At 37.2% G+C, this 21,620-nt stretch overlaps 1 protein-coding gene across 3 annotated transcripts; it reads left to right on the top strand.

Moving 5' to 3' along the window:
• Window positions 1-830: 830 nt before the first annotated feature.
• NMI (N-myc and STAT interactor) lies at window positions 831-16,482 on the top strand. 3 transcript variants are annotated; one of them, XM_074336119.1, is made up of 9 exons: window positions 831-983; window positions 1,096-1,285; window positions 4,437-4,526; window positions 5,495-5,590; window positions 7,981-8,143; window positions 13,035-13,141; window positions 13,229-13,415; window positions 15,221-15,327; window positions 16,079-16,482. In XM_074336119.1, the coding sequence occupies exons 3-9, from the start codon at window positions 4,443-4,445 to the stop codon at window positions 16,262-16,264; spliced, it is 930 nt and encodes a 309-aa protein (XP_074192220.1). In that variant the 5' UTR covers window positions 831-983; window positions 1,096-1,285; window positions 4,437-4,442; the 3' UTR covers window positions 16,265-16,482. The 3 variants fall into 3 exon arrangements, with proteins under 3 accessions (XP_074192220.1, XP_074192224.1, XP_074192233.1); XM_074336123.1 differs by having other exon boundaries at window positions 895-1,018; XM_074336132.1 differs by lacking the exons at window positions 831-983; window positions 1,096-1,285 and adding an exon at window positions 2,131-2,151.
• Window positions 16,483-21,620: the final 5,138 nt, after the last annotated feature.

Below are 21,620 nucleotides of genomic sequence, written 5' to 3'. Positions count from 1 at the left end.
GTGGCCCAAAGGGCTTTTTTCTCTACTACCAGCATCCTTCGCCCTTTAACAGGATCTGAGTCAATATTAGATAAGTCCTGTTCTGGTCATGGTCTTGCTGCTTATAACCTTCTTATAAAAAACAAAAATAAGACAAAAGAAGAAATGAGGTTGAACTAGGTCACTTCTAGAGTTCATGCTCTTTGAAATTCTAAGGTAGAAGAGAAGTAATTCTCAAGTTGCAACAGATGGAGTTTTTGTACTTAACTGGACTGATGAGCACAAAAGTCATCATACACCACTTTATTTTTTTGTTAGAAGAGCCACTTTAAATAGATTCCCATCAATATTACTGATACCAAGGAATTTGACTTTTATCAGTTATTTTAGACCACTGTATCGGTTACTATATATGATTACATAGCATTACAAACTAGAATTTATGCCTGGAAATTAATTTGGTACCTTTACTTCCTGTCCTCTATAAGCAAGTGCAGCTGTGGGGTGGTTCTTTACGTAAGATTAAGAAACACTGCAGTTCTTGAAATAAGCCAGATGGTTTTATTTTCAAAGGAAAGGATCACACCTAGTGAAGTATTTATTTACAAGCTTCACAACAAAATAAAAGATTAAAAGAAAACTTTCAAGGGACATGGGTCATAGAAACCCACTGAACACAACTTCCCAACTCCTGGGCCCAGAGGACATTGCAAAAGACACAGAAAAGTTGATCTTGTGCTGGCTGTAAACATTTGTAGATTAAGGTTATAATGAACAAGACATTACAATGCGAGTTATACAATCTGAATAGACTCCCGTTTTGACTTGACTTGGTTTCAATTCCTTTTTCCAAGAGTAGGTCCAGTAACATACACACACACAAGACTAGTTTTGAATATATGTCCTAAAATTAGTGTTAATGGAAACTTCAGGAATACTTCTGGGATAGATACCCTCAAAACAAAAACGAAACAACGACGTTTTAAAAATCGAAAGTGAAAACTGTAAGTTGTTAGCGATTAATCATTGGAGACAGCAGGTCTGGTATTCCGAGCAATGGTTGGTTTTAAAGAGAATCGCCATTTGAGCTGAGTTTTCTCTTTTTTCTTTTTTAAGGACCCAACTGTTCATCTGAGCGACACCCACTCGGGATAAGGCAGCGCCAGCCTCAGGGACCCGCACGGTCCCGTCCCGCTCCCGGGCTCCGGGCGACTCGGCGGCGCTCCTCCCGCGCGCGGCCGCACGAAGTTTCCGCGAAGGTCGGGCACTTTGGGCCCCGGGGCGCGGCGCTCGGCGGGCGAGGCGGGTGAGTGGGGCCCCATTTCCCGGCTGCCATCCCTGCCCCTAGTTGTCCGGGGCTAGAGGCCCTGGGTTCGCAGGGAGGTGGGTTCCGCGGAGGCGGAAAATGGCGCGCGGAAGGATGGCCCCTCCGAGGACCCCGGGCGGCGGCTCTGCGCCCCCCGCGCCCCTGCGCTGCCCGCTGCCCGCTGCCCGCTGCCCGGGTCGCTGCGGCAACACTGCCGGCGAGGGGGCGCGCCTGCCCCCCGGCCCACTGTGCCTTCTCTAGGCCGGGCCGGCCTCTGACCCGGTCTCCTTAGTTTGCTTTGCTTCTTTCCGGAAACTGAAACTTAAAATGGTTTGTGTTTCCCCTGTTCATGCAGCGTCTCTAGAGAGAGTTCTTAGAAAAACAGATTCCTTAGGGGGATTTACTCTCCTTGGCAGGTGCAGTGTTTGGCAGTCGTGCCTTACTTTGAAGAATATGCAGGGAAAGTCTTGAAAGAGATAGCCAAAGGAGAAGACGGTGTTTCCCTGTCTGTACAACACACAGAGGGTTTTAAAAAACTATAAATGTGTATCACCATTTTACTAATCACCACCTTCTTGCTTTCCCTCGTTTCCTTCTTTTTGCTGCCTGGCATGCATATGGGAAAATTCGTTTCTATCACACTTGACACCACAATAATATGAGTATATCAGAAAAATAGGTAGTAGATGGGTGGAGGCGATTTGTATTGGTTTTTTTGTTTGTTTGTTTCATTCGCTGGCATAGCAAATTGCCAAGGATTTAGTGGCTTAAACACATTTATTATCTTAAAATTCTGTAGGTTGGAAGACCTACCTGAATCTGGGCTAAAATCAACCTGTCTACAGGGCTGGGCTGCCTTCCCTCTGGTAGGCGACTGGGGTGAAATCTGTTTTCTTGCCTCCCCGCCCCCTCCCCCCTCACTTCTTCAGGCTGTCCACCTTCCTTGGCTCAGTGTTTTCTCCATCTTCAAAGCCGTTAGACGTTACATCTCCCTGACCATTCTTCTGTTAGCACATCTCACTCTGACTCTGGTCTCCTTGCCTTCCTCTTTCACTTTAAAGGACCTTAGTGATTCCTTGGGCCACACTGATAATCCAAGATGATCTCCATATTTTAAAGTCAGCTGATTGGCAACCGCAATTCAATCTACAACCTTAATTCTCCTTTATAGTGTAACCTAACATATTCACAGATGCTGGGGATTAGGATGTGGACATCTTTAAAGGGGCCACCCATCTGACAGCATCAAAGGAAGGCTATTACTGTACATCCCACTCATACAAATAGGGAAAGTATCCAGATACTAAATATACCATAAGAAGTTTGGGGGATATTTATAGTTAAATATATTGAGAGCCTTTATTATAAGCTTTAACGAATATTGACTTATAAAACAAATAATGTTGCAGTTTCTGCTTTCTGGAAATGTAATAAGAGAACTTCATGTGCCTGGAATGTCCTGAGCAGAATACCTGAGTCAAGATACTACACAGTTTTATAAATTTTAGGTGTTTTCAGTGTGTAAATTTCTGTTGTGCTCTGAGTGGTTATAGGGAGGAGTGGACTTGGTCTCTGGCCTCAAGGTCGTGATCTTGGAAAATAACACAGGTACATAATTAAAGCTCCTTTTAGGGAGATAAAAGAAGGAGAAGTAACGTCTTTTGGGGGAATCAGAAAAGGCTTCAAGAACTTGAGGGGGAAATTTGGGATGGATCTTGAAGAACTCTAGGATTTCATTCGATGGAAATCAAGGTGGGAGGAGAAGAAGGATGTGACATTTTGAGAGGCACGAGGGAAAAGAGCCACCCTTCGAGGGCTCGGTGTGATTAAGGGACTTAATCCAGGAATCGTCTAAATAAGACTGGAAAGTACATTGGGTTAGATCGTGTAAAACCTTGGATGAATGCCGAATGGCATCATGAGGGTTCTGCAGTTGTTGGTAGAATAGGGAGCTATGTATAAGGTATATATCTTTTTATTTTGAAACCATCTAAAACTTACAGAAAAGTTGCAAGTACAATACAAGCAACATTTATTCCCAGTGAATTATTTGAAAATACATTTCCAACTTCATGACCCATTGCCCTGGAATTCTTGAACATATATTTCCTACAAGAAAGGTGTTCAAAATCAGGGATTTAATATTGGTACATTACTGCCGTCTAATTCTTGGATTCAATTCATTTCTTGCCAGTTGTCCCAATCATATCCTGTATAACAAAGGACTCAGTTCAGAATCATGCCTTGCATTTAATTGTGATCTCTTTAGTCTCCTTCTGTCTAGAACAGTTTCTCCGTCTTTCCTTGGCTTTTATGAAGTTGACACTTTTGAAGAGAACAGGCCAGTTTGTGTAATGTTTCTTCATGCTTAGATTCAGATTATGCATCTTTGGCAGGAATATCATAGAAGTCATGCTGTGTTCTTAGTGCAGCCTATCAGATGGCACATGATTTATCTCATTATTTACTTTGATTATTTCATGATAGTGGCGTCTGCTTGGCTTCTCCACTTTAAAGTTGCTGTTTTCCCCTTTGAAATTAATCAGTTTTTTTGTATTTTGAAACTAAATGGTCCTTTCCTCACCAACATTTCAATTTATTTATTTACATCAGTTATTTCACTCAGTGGATTTAATCATTGCTGTCATTATTTACTCTTACAATTAATTTATTCCCATATTTTGGCCAGTGACAACCTCCTCAAGCTGGATCTTTTGTCCTTTTGACATGGCCTCATTATTCTTTGAGCACTTCCTTGCTTTCTGGCACCAAAAGATGCCTGTCTTGTACTTTTCCGGTCTCAGTCCTAGAAAAGGCTAGAAGACTAAAGTAATAGTCTTTTAAAAGGGAACATCATAATACGATTGAGATGTTAACTACAATGGGATGTTAAGGCCCATTGTTTTCTATTGTTGTGTTGAAAAGCAAAGGATTTTTATAACCCTTTTGTATATTTATAGGTGTGAAATTATTGAATTATAGACTTTGTTTGAATATAAGCCACATGATAATAAAGACTTTGCTGACAGGAAAAAAGATGTAACAAAGAAGAGATGGTTCCGCTGAAAGGGTTTTAAAGGTTGTCATTTTTGCTTATTGAGTTTGTGTGTATATGCTATTTTTAAAATATTAAACATGTTATGATAATTAGGGAATCATGGCAACTGGTGAAGACAAGGAAAAACAAGCTCTTAAGGCAGATTGGCATGATGACGAACCCAAGAAAGATGAACAATACCAGGTAAAAAGGAAAAATTACTGGGTATTATTAAAATTAACTTATATCTATTAGTTTTACAGTGAAGCATGTTTTTTATATCTTTGCCCAACATTGTCTTGAATTTGGGAGGATATTAGGGTTTCCAAATTTTATTTTAACTTCCATCATTCAAGTCTTACAAGAAGAATCATATTACTACTTTGTCTTACAAGGCTTACAACATTAGCTACTTTTTCACTCCCTCATTTATTTGATTTGTACCTAGAAGTTAAGAGCTTACTGTGTTTCCCCGAAAATAAGACCTAGCCAGACAATCAGTTCTAATGCGTCTTTTGGAGCAAAAATTAATATAAGACCTGGTATTACACTATATTACATTACATTATATTATTATATAAGACCCAGTCTTATATTAATTTTTGCTCCAAAAGACGCATTAGAGCTGATTGTCCGGCTAGGTCTTATTTTCAGAAACACAGTAGTTAACAATGATCTGATCAGACCGAAGAGGGAAGGGAGGCTCAGGTAGGTTAAACCATTTACCCAAGGCCATGTCTGGAGTGTCAAAGCAGCTGTACTATGGGAATCACAGCAAATTTTTAAAATTGCCCCAGAGAATATATGTGCAATTTAAAAGACATATTGTAGTCACAAATAACTAGGAAGGGAGTTGACAGAGCACTGAACTTAGGTTCAGGTCAGGGTGTCAATCCTTGCTCTACTGTAGAAATTTCTGTGATTTGATCAATGTGAAAGGTGGTTTCCTTGTTTGTATAATGGAGATAATATTTGGGAATGGTAGGAAATGACATGAAACATCCAACAAATTAATTATTCATGTGATCATACTTATTTTGAGGCAGTCTAATGTCTTTCTTGGCCTTGTTCAGGGTGAGAGACATTTAGCCTCTTTAATTCATTTAGAAAAATGAGGTCATGGGCTGTTTAAATTTTTGGTGCTATTTGATTTTTATTTTTTATTGTTTTAGAAATTAATTGATGAAATGGTGAAGGAAAATGTTCAGTTAAAGGACGAGATCCAAAAGCTTGAAGTTGAGTTGCAAGAGGCCACCAAAACCGCTCAGGTAACCCTTTTACTTATTGTGTGTATCACATTTTTAATGACACCATTTTTCAGAAAAAACTATTTTATTATATAAAATTCACTTTTAAAACATGGTCATCCACAGCACCACTGTTTGTAAGAGTCTCAAAGTGAAAACAACTCACTATCTGTCCATAGTAGAGTGAATTAATAAATTGGGGTGTATTCACACAATGAAATACTACAAGCAATGAGAATGAACAGACTACAACTACACGCAGTCACATGGATGAATTTCATAAACACGGTATTGAGTCAAAAGAGATAAAAGGGGGCATTTCATGTGCTTCCATTTAATTAGAGCACAAAAGCAGGGTATTAGAAATTAGCATGGTGATTACCTTTGGGGGCAGATAGGAACTAGAAGGAAATTCAAGGGGCTTCTGGGGTGTTGGTCATTTTGTTTTGATCTGCATGAAGGTCACACGTGTGTGATCATTTTGTAAAATTTCATCTTGATGTATACTTATGATAATGTACTTTTTAATATTTACGTATACGTTAATAAAATTTACAAAAACAAAAAAATGGTCATTATCAATCATTTTTGATCAAATTCTTGGTCGTCTCACTAAATTCTTTTTGTTCTCCTCATCCAAGGTGCTATAGTAATTTAAATGTGTTTCAGTTAAAAAAATTGGACATCTATCTTTCTCATTATTTTCTCCTACAGTTTTTCCTGCCTTTGAATTAGACATAACTTTCACCTCTTTTTTCTTCGTAACAACTCATATTGTTTAAAAAAATTCAGTTTATTTACATGTTTAAATGCTTAACGCATTGTCACTTTTTGTTTCTGAAATGGGGGATAAGATTGAATATCAGGAAGTGCGGTTTCTCATGTTTGAGACTTAGAGAAGACTCTATTAAGATTCTAGTTACTTTTCAGACTGGAGACAGAATTATTTATTTAGTTTTACATCTCAAAGGGCCTTGAGAAACCGGCCAGCTCAGTTGATCCACGTTACAGAGGTCTCTCGCTGTGGTCGGGAGGACATGAGCCAATTGCTGTCTGCCGGAGTGTGCTCAGGACGACAGTCAGGCACTCTCACTCTCACTCCAAACGCTCTTGACTTCTCTAGGTGCAGAGATTTTGGGAGTCAGGTCCAGACCACTACAATAAAGCGAATATTGCGATATAAGTGAGCCACACAAATCTTTTGGTTTCCCAGTACGTACAAAAATTATGTTTGCATTGTACTGTAGTCTATTGAGTGTGCAATAATATGATGTCGAAAGAAAAAAATGGAATATCTTAATTAAAGCATACTCTAGTGCTAAAAGATGTTAACCATCATCTGAGTTGTCAGCAAATTGTAATCTTTTTGCTGATGGTGGGTCTTCTCTTCGATTTGTAAAATACCCAATATCTGTGAAGTGCAGTAAAACAAAGCACGATAAAATGAGCAGTGCCTGTATACAGAATATCTCCACATTATTGGGAGACACTTTGCTTTTTCTCAGACGTTACAGATTGTTTTGAAATCCGAATTATGGTGATCAGAAATTCTGCTGAAATTACATGTAAAGATATAAATGAATAGAAGAGTCGATCAAATAACTGAATATTTCTAATCTCTTTGTGATAAGATCTTTTATTTCAGGGATGAGGGGAAAAAAAAAAAAAGATCTTTTATTTCAGCATGTCAATAACTATGGGAAATAGAAATGCAAACACCAGACTCATTTGTCCATTTCTGTGTAATAGTATAGGTCGGTTGATCCCAGTGATTTAAAGGAGCTGAGTGTTAACCACTTAACTTTATCTTCCAGATTACAAAGCTGGTTGATAGTGTCCCTTCACATTTTTATAAACCTAAGTTGTAGTAATGGTTAAAAAGTTGATGGGTATGTGTTAGGGAAGGGGGCATTTAAATTTGATAAATTTTAATTCATATAATTCATGAGTCTTTCTTTTTGGATGAAATTATTTGGGTATGCTATCAAAATAACTACCTATAGTGTACTCCTGACTTCATGTCATACCTCTTTGCAGTAAGAGTAAACATTCTGTCTAATGATTTCCTTGTGAGCTAGCCTAGTATTGGCACAGTTATTTAAAGGGTACTTATCTACAGGAGTGATGTAGGTTTTAGAATTGAACATCATCAAATATTGACCTTTTTCAACATTGATTAGAAAAAGTGAGAGATTATATACTTATAATTTCATTTGTGAAATGATATTAAATCATCAGCATCTGATTACATTACCGAGTACTTACCTGGCAGAAGCAATTACTAAAGTTATTAAAGAAGACTGTGGGGTTCTGAAATCAGTGGTGAATGAATTATTGAATGATCACATTATCAGTGGAAGGACTGAAGTTATTTCTTGTCAATTTTAACCTAACATTTCTGTTTGAATTAGGTTCAAGAGGATATTCCTGATCCAAACTTGAAATTTACATCTTTAGAGTATCCTGAGAATTACCGCCGGTTTTTAAATACCTCCTGTTCATTTCAAGTGAGCTCCCCTATTCCTTACGAGCTGCAAAAAGGAGAAGCGCTTATCACCTTTGAAGAAGAAGAAGGTATGACTAATGTTCAATAATATGACGAGCTTACCTTTGGAGAGCGCTTGAACTTTCAAAAGCTTTCTTAGATATTTGGCTTTGCTCTGCAATTTTTACACATATTATTTCATATAATCTTTATATTGAAACTCTGAGGCAGGTATGATAACCCCTATTTCATAGATGATAAAACGGACTCTAAGACATTAAGTGACTTGAATATGATCACTCATTCAGAACACAATGGCCCTGAGACTCCAGTGCAGGTATTGTGATGTCCAATACCTGTATCTTTCTATTCCACCTGCTACCTCTAATAATAATACTAGTAACAATGTTTCAAGGACATAGAGCTCTACGCAGTGCTCAGGGAGTTTTCACTGACATTATCTCATTTTATACTCACTTGATTCTATGAAAGCGATAAGATAGGAGAGTTACTATTTATATTTTATAGCCAAGAAAACAGATTCTTAGGTGATTAAGTGATTTACCTATGGGCACATAACCAGTGAATGGAAAGAGCCTCGGAATCCGAGATTTGGGATGGAACCTGATGTTTCCTAAGTTCGCCATGGTGTTGGACTCTGTTCAGAGCTGGTGGCGCCTTAGTGAGGAGAATCTGGCTTTGTATGCCAGCTTTGCTCCTTTCTAGAAGTGTGATTTGGGTTGGATTCTTTATAAATCTCAGATCTTTATTACACTTATTGTTTATTATATGTCAGGCACTGTGCTAACTATTGATAGGCTTTGTGGTTGTACCTACTTCATGGGGCTGCTTTGAGTATTAAATGAGAAATGTTGATGAAATACTTAGCACAGTGTCTGACACATAATAAACAATAAGTGTTAGCTGTCATCATTGCTACATGTTAGGAATTTTCCAGATTAGGAAACAGAAACTCAAAGAAGATAAAGAATTTGCTCAAGGTCTATACAGTTAACAAACTGCAGAGCTGAGAGCCAACCCCTGAGTACCCATGTACTTTCTACTGGACCAGCATTCCTCTGAGCAGGCCACCATATGTCCAGTTATGGGGCAGGACCAGATGGTCTTCAGAAGCCCTTCCAGAGCTCAGATGCTGAGAATCTATTATTATGTCTCATGTCTCCTGATGTCTGGCCCATCATTATAACCTGAAAATAAGTGTCCAAAGAGAAAGGGATTCAAGGGAGTCGGGGAACAAACTTCCAGATATAAAATAAATCAGTCATGGGGATGTAAGGTACAGTGCGGTGACTCTGGTCAGTAACATTGTGTTGCATTTGAAAAATTGTATTTGAAAGTTGCCAAGACAGTAAATCTTAAAAGTTCTTACACACGCACACACACACGCACACACACACACAATTTTGTAACTTTGTATGGTGGCAGATGTTAACTAGACTTAATGGTGATCACCTCACAGTATATACAGGTATTGAATTACAGTGCTGTACACCTGAAGCTAATATAATGTGTATGTCAATTTTACCTCAATAGTAATTTTTCAAAAGCCTTCTAGCAGGTCAGTATATACACATACTGTTTATTCACTCTGGGTCCACCCCTGTAGCTGAGGGTGGAGGAGGAGACCAAGAGCCATGTTGGCAGTTGACACTGGTTATGGAGATGGACGAGAGGATTTGGGAAGCAGCGAGTGTGCACAGGGGTTACCTGGGAATGCTGGGAATAGGATTTTCTTCAGAAACAGCTGCTTCCACCTAGGCATGACTCTGAGGTCCTGCTCCCCTGGGACAACTTTGGGTTTATACAATGACATGAGCTGGCTTTTGACAGCATCACAAAAGTTTAAATACAAGTGGTTCCTCTCAGCTGCATCCGATCACCAGATGTTGGAGGTTTAGGTGTGGGGAGTGGGAGGGAAAGAGCATCATCTAAATATTACTTCACTGATATTTTCTGTTATTGCCTGTTGTCATTACAAAAAAAAAGAGTCATAATTCAAGTTATAGAGTCCTGTCGTGGTACAATGAGTGGGAATTCGCACAGGACAACGCCCTGCCTTCTAGCCCCGTTTCTGTCTCCCTCCAGCTGTGGTGTGCTAGCTGATTATCACAAACACAGGTGAAGTTTATAAGACCAGGTGTGGGTATCTCTTATTTTCATGACAAGCAGCTCCAAATATTAACAACTGAGGTGTTAAAAAGTCTCATGTCACACAATTAAAAATAAACTCTCCCACACAACTGACATATAGTTGCTGTTTGTAGTTCTAATGATTTTTGGCATAATTATATTACTGAGCTTCTCCATTTGCATGGTAAATTAGATGTGATTGTTTTGTGATCAGTATAGCAAGGCTATCAACTTTTTTTTCCATTTTTTTATTAGTTTCAGGTGTACAAAACAATGTAATAGACATTTATACCCCTCACAAAATGATAACCTCCTCACCCAATCTACCATCCCTCCGACATCGTATATAGCTGTTACAGTTCCACTGACTGTTCCTTATGCTGTGCTCCATATCCTGTGCATATGCATATATATGTATAGTTGACATCTCACTTATAGTTGACATTATAAGTGCGATAATATGGTATGTGTCTTTCTCCGTCTGACTTATTTCACTTAGCATAATGTCCTCTAGGTCCATCCCTATCGTTGCAAATGGTAAGATTTCATTCTTCTTTATGGCCAAGTAATACTCCATTGTATAAATGTGCCACAGTTTCTTAATCCAGTCATCTGCCGAAGGGCATTTCATTGTTTCCATATCTTGGCTATTGTGAATAGCGCTGCAATAAACATAGGGGTGCATAAATTTTTTTTGAATTAGCGTTTTGGATTTCTCCGGATAGATACCTAAGAGTGGAATTGCTGGGTCATAAGGTAGTTGCATTTCCAGTTTTTTGAGATACCTCCATACTGATTTCCATAGTGGCTGCACCAATCTGCAGTCTCACCAACAGTGCACAAGGGTTCCCTTTTCTCCACATCCTCGCCAGCACTTGTTGTTTGTTGATTTATTGATGATAGCCATTCTGACTGGAGTGAGGTGGTATCTCATTGTGGTTTTTATTTGCATTTCTCTAATGATTAGTGAGGTTAAGCATTTTGTCATATGTCTGTTTGCCATCTGTATGTCCTCTTTAGAAAAATGTCTCTTCATGTCCTCTGCCCATTTTTTAATTGGGTTGTTTGTTTTTTTGGTGTTGAGTTGAGTGAGTTTTCTATAAATTTTGGATATTAACCCTTTATCAGATGTATCATTGACAGATATCATTTCCCATTCAGTAGGATGCCTTTTTGTTTTATTTATGGTTTCCTTTGCTGTGAAAAACTTTTTAGTTTGATGAAATCCCATATGTTTACTTTTTCTCTTACTTCCCTTGCCTGAGGGGATGTATCAATAAAAATATTACTAAGGGTAATGTCTGCAAACTTTCTTCCTATATTTTCTTCTTGGAGTTTTATGGTTTCAGATCTTACATTTAAGTCTTTGCTCCATTTTGAATTTATTCTTGTATATGGTGTAAGGAGGTTGTCCAGCTTCCTTTTTTTGCATGTGTCTGTCCAGGTTTCCCAGCACCATTTATTGAATTGACTGTCTTTAGCCCAGTGTAAATTCTTTCTTCCATTCTCGTAGATTAAATGGCCATATAGGTATGGATTTATTTCTGGGCCCTCTATTCTGTTCCATTGATCTATGTGTCTGTTTTTATGCCAGTACCATGCTGTTTTGATTAGTACAGCCTTGTAGTATGATTTGATGTCAGGTATCGTGATACCTCTCACTTTGTTCTTATTTCTCAAGATTGCTGTGGCTATTCGGGGTCTTTTATGGTTCCTTATACATTTTAGGATTGTATGTTCTATTTCTGTGAAAAATGTCCTTGACAGTTTGATAGGAATTGCGTTGAATCTGTATATTGCCTTAGGCAGTGTGGACATTTTAACTAAATTAATTCTTCCTATCCATGAGCATGGTATGTGTTTCTATTTATTTGCATCTTCTTTAATTTCTCTCTTCCGTATCTTATAATTTTCTGAGTACAGGTCTTTTACTTCTTTGGTTAAATTTATTCCTAAGTATTTTATAGCTTTTGAAGCAATTGTAAATGTGACTGTTTTCTTAATTTCTCCTTTTGATACTTTATTATTGGTGTATATAAATGCAGCTGATTTCTGAATATTAATTTTGTGTCCTGCTACTTTACCAAGTTCATTTATCAGTTCTAATAGTTTTTTGGTGGAGTCTTTGGGGTTCTCCCTCTATATATGTAGTATCATGTCATCTGCACATAATGACAATTTTACTTCCTCCTTACCAATTTGAAGGCTATCAACTTTTTAATGAATGATATCGAAAGCATTTTAGTGAAATTAGAATTCCTCATTAAATATGGCAAATAAAAAAGATTTATGCTTGGATAGTCAAGCCTCTGAGGTCTTTAATATGATATTCTTGGGAAAGACAGAAGAAAAAGTAAATATTTATTTCTATGGTGTTTGTAACATATTAAGGAGTGACAAATGATAAGATTGTCAGAATGACACTAACCAACAAGTTTTTCCAGCTTACTCAACATGGAAGAAATTTCTGGCTGTGCTTTAATGTTCTAAGGGAATTGTCTGGTAATTCTGTCATCAGTGCAAAAGAAGGGTGTGGCTGTGCTGAAATAATACAGGAATTTCTGAAGAATTATCAGGCTTATCTCTTTAGAGATGAATCTAGATCTTGATGAGAATTTCTGCATTGTGATTTTTGCTGATATATTTTGACATTAATATACCCTACTTTGATGGCAAAACCATTACACTGGGAAATCCTAAGACATTTTAAAAATCAGATCCTTTAAACCTAAAACAAATTGAAAATGTTTAGGATAATTTGTTCTTAAACCGAAAGGGTAAAAATGTACTGAAATATTGGAAATTAATACTTCCCAAATTGTTTTTTAGTTGCCCAACATGTGATCAGTATGGGGAAACATCATGTGCAGATGCAGGATGTATTTGTGGAGCTTATGGCCAAGCCGGTTCCATTGAAGTCAGGACTCAGATTCCAGGTAACACGGTGATTAAAACTTTTCAGAATTCTGTTAAACATGGACACTTTTCTCATTTATATTTCTGAATATGAAATAATTTCCCAGGTTCACGTAGAAGTGTCTAAAATGAAGATCAATGTTACTGAAATTCCTGATGAACTCCCTGAAAGTCAGATGAGAGACAAGCTAGAACTGAGCTTTTCTAAGTCCCGATATGGAGGTGGAGAAGTGGAAAGCGTGGAGTATGATAAGCAGGCCGGAAGTGCTGTCATCACCTTTGTGGAAACTGGAGGTATTCACCCATGTAGGACATTAAAGAATACCCTGCCATTTAAATTATGTTGTGCCATTTTTGAAAGCATTTCTTTTCTCCTTCTTTTATCTGGAATTTATTAGACAACGTGATAATAGGGGATTTTTTTTTTCAACCGTGTAAAATGGTAGAGTCCTGAAAGTGATTTTCATGAGTGCTACTGAGAATGATAATATTACAAATACGCACATAAATCTAATACATCCTCGTCATGTGCCAGGCATCGAGCCAGGAGTCCTATATGTTTCTCTCCTCTGATGTGCAACACAGCAGTGGAGGTAGGGTGTTAGACTCATGTTATTGATGAGGAAACTGAGGCCTAGGGAGGGTGAGTAACTTACCCAAGATCACACACTGGGTGTGTGGCAGAGAAATGTAAATATATTTATAACACTATCTCTTCCATCTTACCTATTAGGATTGAAAAAGGTCTGTTAGGTGCAAGGAATTGATTCCAGGGAAGACAAGGGGTGAATGGAAAGGACAGCTAGATATCTGTTCCCTTTATAGGTACAACTGGACTTTTACCAAATCATCTGAGGAAGGTTTACATTCTTATGATTGAAAACAGAAGATTCTACAGCTGCTTCTGTTAATATGTTCAAGTGATGCTCAATATAAAAACCTCTTGCTCTAGTTCTTAAGGCTTCTCCTGGGTTTGCACATATAAATCTAACTGTACAGTTAAAAAGCATTGATTAGGTTTATTCATAATAAAGTAATCCGTACTTTTTAAAGAAAATTGAAATAATATAGAGGAGAATTAATTTAGTAAAAATTGAAACATTTTCTTAATCTTCTCTTTCTTCCACTGTGTAGTTATATTTAGGTCTATCTGGAATTGCTGGATCAGATGGTAATCCTGTGCTTAATGTTTTGAGGAGCTGCCTTATTGGTTTCCACTGTGGCTGCATCATTTTACATTCCTACCAGCAGTATACCAATGTTTTAATTTCTCCATATCCTTGCCAGCAAAGGCCTACGTTCTTATCCACTGTACCATAGTGCCAGTCCAAAGTGGACTGGAGAGAGGAAAAATAAGTGATTGACTAGAAATGCTTCTGTTAAATTTTATGCTATCTTGGCACATTACCTTTTTCTCCCTCTAGGAGAAAAGTGCTGCTAAAGATAAATCTGATTATTCTTTGTTTTGGAGAAAACTGATGCATTTTTATTACTTGCCTTCACTTTTCCTAGATGACATCCAACACTCTCCCTACGCCTTTGGTTAGCATCGTTATATCACTTTATTGAATATCTTGTATTTGTTATAGGATAACTAACATTCACACAGATACACACACACATACATAAACATACACACTATAGTAATATAATAATTTATATATATGTGTACACATATGTAGTTATATATATATATATAAATAAACAGTATATATATACTATTTTAATCATAGTTTTCCTTTATAATTCTTGAGAAACTGGGAAGCAGTCTTGTTTGGATGGGTGGGTTACTTTTTGCCGATGGTTATTGCATTTTATATAGCTTAAGGTAGGTCTGTCTGAGGGCATTGCAGACCTCTGTGCTTTGATTGACTGCAGTAGATAGTTCAAGAGAGAAAACTCTATTTAAACCTCATTGTTTGGCCTTATATTTTTCAAAATTATGTACCGTGAAGTCTTTAAGTGAACTGCAGAATTTCTTAAAAATTAATCACTCAGTTTACTGTGTGTTATGATATTGTTCTGTTTACAGGAAGTTTTAACTTTGGTTAAAAATGTTTGTGACATAAATAAAATAATTTTTTAAAATTTACTTCTAGTTGCTGACAAGATTTTGAAAAACAAGGACTATCCTCTTTATATAAATCAAAACTGCCATAGAGTTGTTGTTTCTTCATACATAGAAACACACTTGAAAAAGTTTCAGGTAAAGTCATCTCTTTTCTTTCATTTTGGGAATTTACTGCTTGACCCCATCCCACAAAAATAAAGAAAAAGTTGTGAGTTTGTTACTATTTGAATCTTACTAGTGAGGGATATCAAAATAGTTTCCTCATATCTGCTTGGTGAATGAGTTTGTCTTTTAAAATAATATTTTAATGCAAAACTGTACCATATTTAATTTTTCGTATACTTTTTAAAACTAAAACTACTTAGATATGGCACAATATTTTTGTATGTGGCGACACAGCTACATTTCTCTCGTGTGTTTCCTATCATGGGGCATTAAAAATATTTTTTTTGCTCATATTCTCTGAATTCATTGTCTTTACCCCAAACCTGCTTCCTTTTCTGCTCTTACTCAAGTGTTAAATGTTGCCACCGTCTACCTCGTCCACCAACCTGAAAGCTAGAACTCTTACTTAACTCTTCATTTTGCTTCTCCTTGAGCACTCCTTTGGTCACTCAAGCGTGTCACATCCACCTCTGACTACCTCTCTAACTGGTCTATTCGTAGAGTTGGCCTCCTTCCCTCTATTTGTCATAATGCCGCCAGCGTTGTCTTTCTGAAACTCAGATCTCACTCTGATATTTTCTTGCTTGAAAAATCTTCCTGAGGCTCCTTGTCTCTCCAAAGAGAGGTAACTCCAAAATATTCAGCAGAGCTTATTATAAATGTAATGTTTTGCAATTCAAAGCTCTTCGATAATTTTCTATTGTTTTACTTTCCTTCTTAGGTATTTTCAGGAATATGTAAGAGGACGGTGCTTCTGACCGGATTGGAGGACATTGAGGTGATGGATGAAGAACTTGTACAGGATTTAATTATAATTCACTTCCAACGGGAGAAGAATGGAGGTGGAGAAGTAGATGCGGTCAAATGTTCTCTCAGTCAACCTCACATGGCTTTCTTTCAAGAATAGGTTCATGGAATCGCATGAAAATTAGAGCATCTGTGCCCAAATCACTATCAATGTTTGACAAAAATGAATATTTTTTTTCCTTAAAAAATGGAAACTTTAATTCTTTAGTGTCTGTATATTCTTAGAGACAAAATGTATTTTAATTGTTTTGAACTTCTCATTTCCATTTACAAATGCAATAAGCGCATTGTATTAAAAACAGTTTTGTTCATAAATTATGTGGATTGGTACCATGTCTGTTGAAATCAACCGTAAGTGATACAATTGTCCCCCTGCCATGTTGGCTTATTCTGTCATAGTCATGTGGGCCAATTCTGTTTTGGCCTCAGGTCCACCAATATGCAGACTTGATTCAACATTTCCCCAAAGAAATGTTACATTCAGCAGTTTGTGATTTCTGTAGACTTTACTGAATTTTCAAGGGACTTCAAGAGCAATCATTTCTCACTTTCCATAGTATTTCACTCTGCAGCAACAAAGGTATTTCTCAGAACCAAGTATAGTTGTTTATTTTCTTGAATTTTCCTTCACCCAGTGTGCCAAATGCCACCTATTCCTTCCAGGACATCCCCTCTCTAAATAGAACTTGTAAAGACCAGAATTTTCTTTCTTTTTTATTTGTAACAGAAATAAACAGTTTAAGGGATTGAAAACCTTGGAAAAAAGAGAGAAGTAAATGCAAAGCTACTGGCTCATCACTTATCATGTTAGATGCTGGGGGATGCCTGAAGGTACTTGCCCTTGAGGAGCTAAAAATTTAGTTGGAGATACTCAGTTTATTAGCATCCCACTCTTTTAACTTGCAGAGAATTTAAATGGTAAAGTTCAAGGTTCCTATTTAGGGTAGGTAAAATTCTCTTTGGTAAAGAACGTTTGGACAGCTTTTATCCTAATATCGTATGTTTCATGAAGAGCCAGCAGCACAATTAAATTCATATTAAAATGCTGGGAGAAGTGAAATGCTTTTAGAAAAGATTCTAAACCTATCTAAAGTTTGCCATCTAAATTAAATGCAGAGAAAAGCTTTAAATAAAAAAGCTTCATTTGCCTTCATTTTATGTTTAGATTTTAAAGTTGTTATGCTACCATAAGAAGTATTCATTACGCTCACATTTCTCTTTGGAATGAGAGATTATGCCTAAAAACTGGGCATTTATAATAAATCTTCATTGTTTTAGAAAAAAAATCTCTCATTCTGTCATTTGTTCTTTGGAAATAGTAAGATTATGTCAAGCTGCCCAGAATATAAGAAGATAAATTTAAAGAACCTTGTTTAATTTCGACTGGTTCAATCTCACTGGAACAGGGTGTGTCATTTTTAGTCTGGGCAGACTTGTCAATCAGAAGGAATTTTTTCCTAATATTTAGGACAAGGTTTGAAAAAGTCAGTTTTGTTTCCTTTGGGAACCTTCTTCAGGCAGTAAAGTGGATAATTTCATTCAATTCTAAATTTTAAAAATGGTTTTTGATAAATGTTAGTTATCTTAGAAAATTATACTTTTCCTCTGCACCACTCCACACATGTGTGATCTGGCTGGATCTCAGAAACCAAGCATTGGCTTTCCTGCTTATTTATAGAGGTTTAGAGATTTTACAGGAGGGAAGTTGTCTTTCAAAATTTACCACATTGTGGTAAATTAAACACATTGTATTTTAAGTTGGAAAGACTTAAATTGTGTGTCCAGGAGGAGATAGCTCTACTTAATGTGTGAAAAGACATTGTTACTATATGTCAAGAAAGATAATATGTGGAGTTACAAGTCCCTCTTGCTGTGTGTAGATTTATCAGTCAAAACAGACTAAGTTTCCTGTCATACCAAACTACCTCCCAAATCTCATTCACATTGAATGTCCAACACAGGTTGGGAGGGGACTCTGTTTGTCATAGTTGCTTAATGCCCCATTTTGAGGCATTCTTCCAGAATCATGGAGGTGGGAAAAAGTGAAACCTGGAGATTCTTGCACCAGCAATAAAATGCTGTGACCCAGAAGTGACCGGTGTTGTTTCTCTTGCATCTCATAAGGGGACTAGAAAATTCTGTCTTGTAAAAATGAGGCGAACCAGATACAGTTGAGTCAGAATAATAAGGAACATAGTCTGTCCTGTCCTACTAGTCATCAATATTTGGATCACTCTTCTTCACATACAAAATATACCCCATCCCCAAGGGAGAAAAATGAAAAATTCCCCCAATCATGGCAGCAAACTCAAAGTGCATGAACTCTAGGTGACGCATGGTAGTTTCTATATCAGGTCTGAATGTTACTCCTCTTTATCTGGAGACTCCCAAGATGCAGTGATAGAACTGGAACAACATGACTGCAATAAACTACACATTTAGAAAGGGACAGAATGGGGGGCACATAGCAGTCACAGAGCCAAAAGCCATCCTGAAATCCCATTGAGTAGATGTGTGTTCCATACCCCCTGGAATTTTGATTAGGCCGTGATTCCACTCCCTGGAAATTCTTCTCTTGCTCGTCCTCATACACCCTAGACAGTCTTCTTTTGCCAATACTTTCCTTGGCCGTACCTAGAATGGACATTTAAAATACATCTTTCTTGGAGGCTGAAAAGCTTCCACGGTCAGTACACTTTCTATAATCAATGTTTGAGATCAAAGTTTTTATAAAGTTTTGAACTATCATAGTCTCTTTACTCCACTAGGTGACTAGTTAGTTAGCTGATACAATTCAAAACTTTACTTGGCTTCTTACCTATTTTATTCTGGTCAGCTTACATGTGGTAATAGCAACACTAACAGTTTGTATCTGGACTTACTTGCTATAATTCTCTGTTTTCTTGGCCGCATTATTCTCTCTCTTCACTAAATTATGGGTACTTTGGGTGTATCAGGTCACTTTTGGTTTCTTTGCCCTGAGCCGGTTTGTCCAGTTGAAAGGGTTTATTGACTTCCACAAGCTTAATTGGTATTTTTGCTTTGAGGGACTTTAATGTGTTCAGAGATTTAAACCTTGATTTAATTATTGATTTGATCTTTATGATAAGGCGGAGTTCTAATCAGCCTTTGTTACTCAAAGTTCTTCTCAGTTTTATCTTGAGAATGAGAAGTGTTACTTCCAACCCTACAAGTTCCCATATTTCTGGACTTTCTCTATTTCCTTTCATTACTGCTTTCAAACTGGTTCATTTCAATTCAAAGCTCTTCTCTTTCTTATATTAGTTTGTCGAATGCTCCCAATAACAATAAACATACTGCTGACTTTGATGTTCACACTCTTTTTTAAAACACACTACAGGCTAATTAGGTATGTTATCTGCCTTCCAAGCTAAAATGTGTGAGTTTTACCAAATGTTTTCCTACCAGGTAATGCAGAGCACCATCCTTCTGATCTCCGACAAATATTTTCTAATTACCTGCCAGTTGGCCCCTAAGCCAAAGCCATGTATTTTATATTATGTTCTGGATTGTGTATGTGGTTTTTTTGTTTGTTTGTTTTGGCTATAATAATACTCCCTTTCAGAATACCAACTTCTGTATCAATCTGGAGAGACTATGTGATGCTGGTGTGACAAATTATCTCTAAATTTTAGAGATCTAAAACAACAAAAGTTTACTCCTTGCTCATGCTACATGTCCATGATGAGTCAGCAAAAAGAATGTTCATGGTAGACACTCAGGGATCCAGGCTAATGGCAGCCACCATCTTCAATTCTGGATGCCAAAGAGCTGTGAAGGGTCTTGAACTGGCAATTAAATTCTTGGTCCAGAAAATGTCCCTTTCATTCACAATTGAACCAGAGGTAAGGATATGGCCCTACTCAACCATAAAGGAGCTTGGATGTTCAATCCTACCATATGCTTGGAAGGCAGAAAGCCAGAACTGTATAGTGAATGGCATTAATGGTATTTGGTTGGTATTCAACAGGAAAAGACGCTTATTCTTGAAAAATATGCAAAGTATAATGAAGATAAAAATCACCGAAAATCCACCCACAGATATAATGGTAAATATTTTATGTTCTCCTCTCCAATCTTTTCTTTTTTTTAACCATATCATATTTCATTTTGTGAATATACCCTATGTTGTTATTTTCCTATTGTTGGATATTAAGGTTATTTCCAATTGTTTTCACACTTACAAGAGCTATGATGTACATAAACCCTTGTATATCTCGATATAAAAATATTTTTCTGCAGTTCTCCTGACCTTATTTCAACCAGGTTGACATGTTAAAGGATATAAATTCTGTTAAGGATCTTGATACCTGTGGCTGCAATTGCTTTCCAGAAAGTTAGGCATTGGTCTGTACTTTCATTAACAGTGCAATAAAGGGCTATTTCATTGCTCCCTTTCAGCAGTGAGTACTACTTTAAAAATAACTTTCTTTTTATCCTATTTTAGAAATCTTCACAGTGTATGCCACATCTTGTGAAAGCAAATAATTATCAAGGTAGTACAGGTGAACCATCCCAGAATGGGCTTTGTTTTTCAGTATTGCAAATTTAAAACATTTGGGAAAATGTCAACCAATTTGATTTTACTTAAGCTGTGAAAGAGTCAAGTACAATGAGATAGGAGGCCTTATCATTGGGTCCATAACAGATTAAAATATTTTGTTGGCTGCAGTTTCAGTAATAAGCTGCTAGAATTATTTTGGCCACATTTGGAGTCATGCTTCCTCAAGGATAGTTTGGCACTAGAGGGGGGAAAAACGTTTTCCTCAACCCTCTTAGAGTCCTTGGCTAGATCTGAAATTTAAACCAACAAAGACAGATTAGCAGGAGAAAAGCATACATGTTTATTTAAGATAAATTTTATGTGACGTGAGCCTTCATAAGGAAATGAAGACCTAAAGAAATGGTTAAACCTGAGTGTTTTCATGCTAAGGTCAATTAATTATGTAAAGTCATAGAAAGTGGAAAAATGATAGGACAGAATATCAACTACTGAGCTAGGGGGAAATTTAGCAAGGCCTATTCCTTCAGATTGCTCTCTCTGTCCCTTGGTCTATGGAGATAAGGAAGCTCCTTTCCTCAGGATAAAAGGAGGGCATTTCTCATTGGAGGGTTTTGTGACTTGTTTTGGGGGAAGGTCAGAAAGTCCTTGCACATTCCATTTCTCATATTCCTTCAGTTTGAAATATTCACTATACTAAGTTGTCATATTTGGCGGTTAGCATCTCCTGAAACCTGTTGAGACAGGTTAGTTAGCATGTTGCTAGGTAGACAGGGAGGGTCCCTGGTAGAATAAACAAAAAGCAGCAATACCCTGAAACTCCAGGTTCTGGAAGGTCTCCTTCACTCCAGGACAGAGATATGAGAATATGCCTTGAGGTTAATAAATTATCTCAAATCCCTTTTGGCCAAACAAAGGAGCAGATCTGATAGAT

The sequence above is a fragment of the Rhinolophus sinicus genome, linkage group LG01 (assembly GCF_036562045.2).
Source record: "Rhinolophus sinicus isolate RSC01 linkage group LG01, ASM3656204v1, whole genome shotgun sequence".
Taxonomy (NCBI): Eukaryota; Metazoa; Chordata; class Mammalia; order Chiroptera; family Rhinolophidae; genus Rhinolophus; species Rhinolophus sinicus.
The sequence above is the reverse complement of the archived record's forward strand: the minus strand, read 5'-3'. Positions and strand labels throughout refer to the sequence as shown.

Bases quoted from the DNA above. Each gene is read 5' to 3' on its own strand.
- NMI (XM_074336119.1), top strand. From the start codon at position 4,443: ATGGCAACTGGTGAAGACAAGGAAAAACAAGCTCTTAAGGCAGATTGG. The intron at 13,416-15,220 runs GTATTCACCCAT...ATTTACTTCTAG, and splicing joins CACCTTTGTGGAAACTGGAG to TTGCTGACAAGATTTTGAAA. The intron at 15,328-16,078 runs GTAAAGTCATCT...TTTCCTTCTTAG, and splicing joins CACACTTGAAAAAGTTTCAG to GTATTTTCAGGAATATGTAA.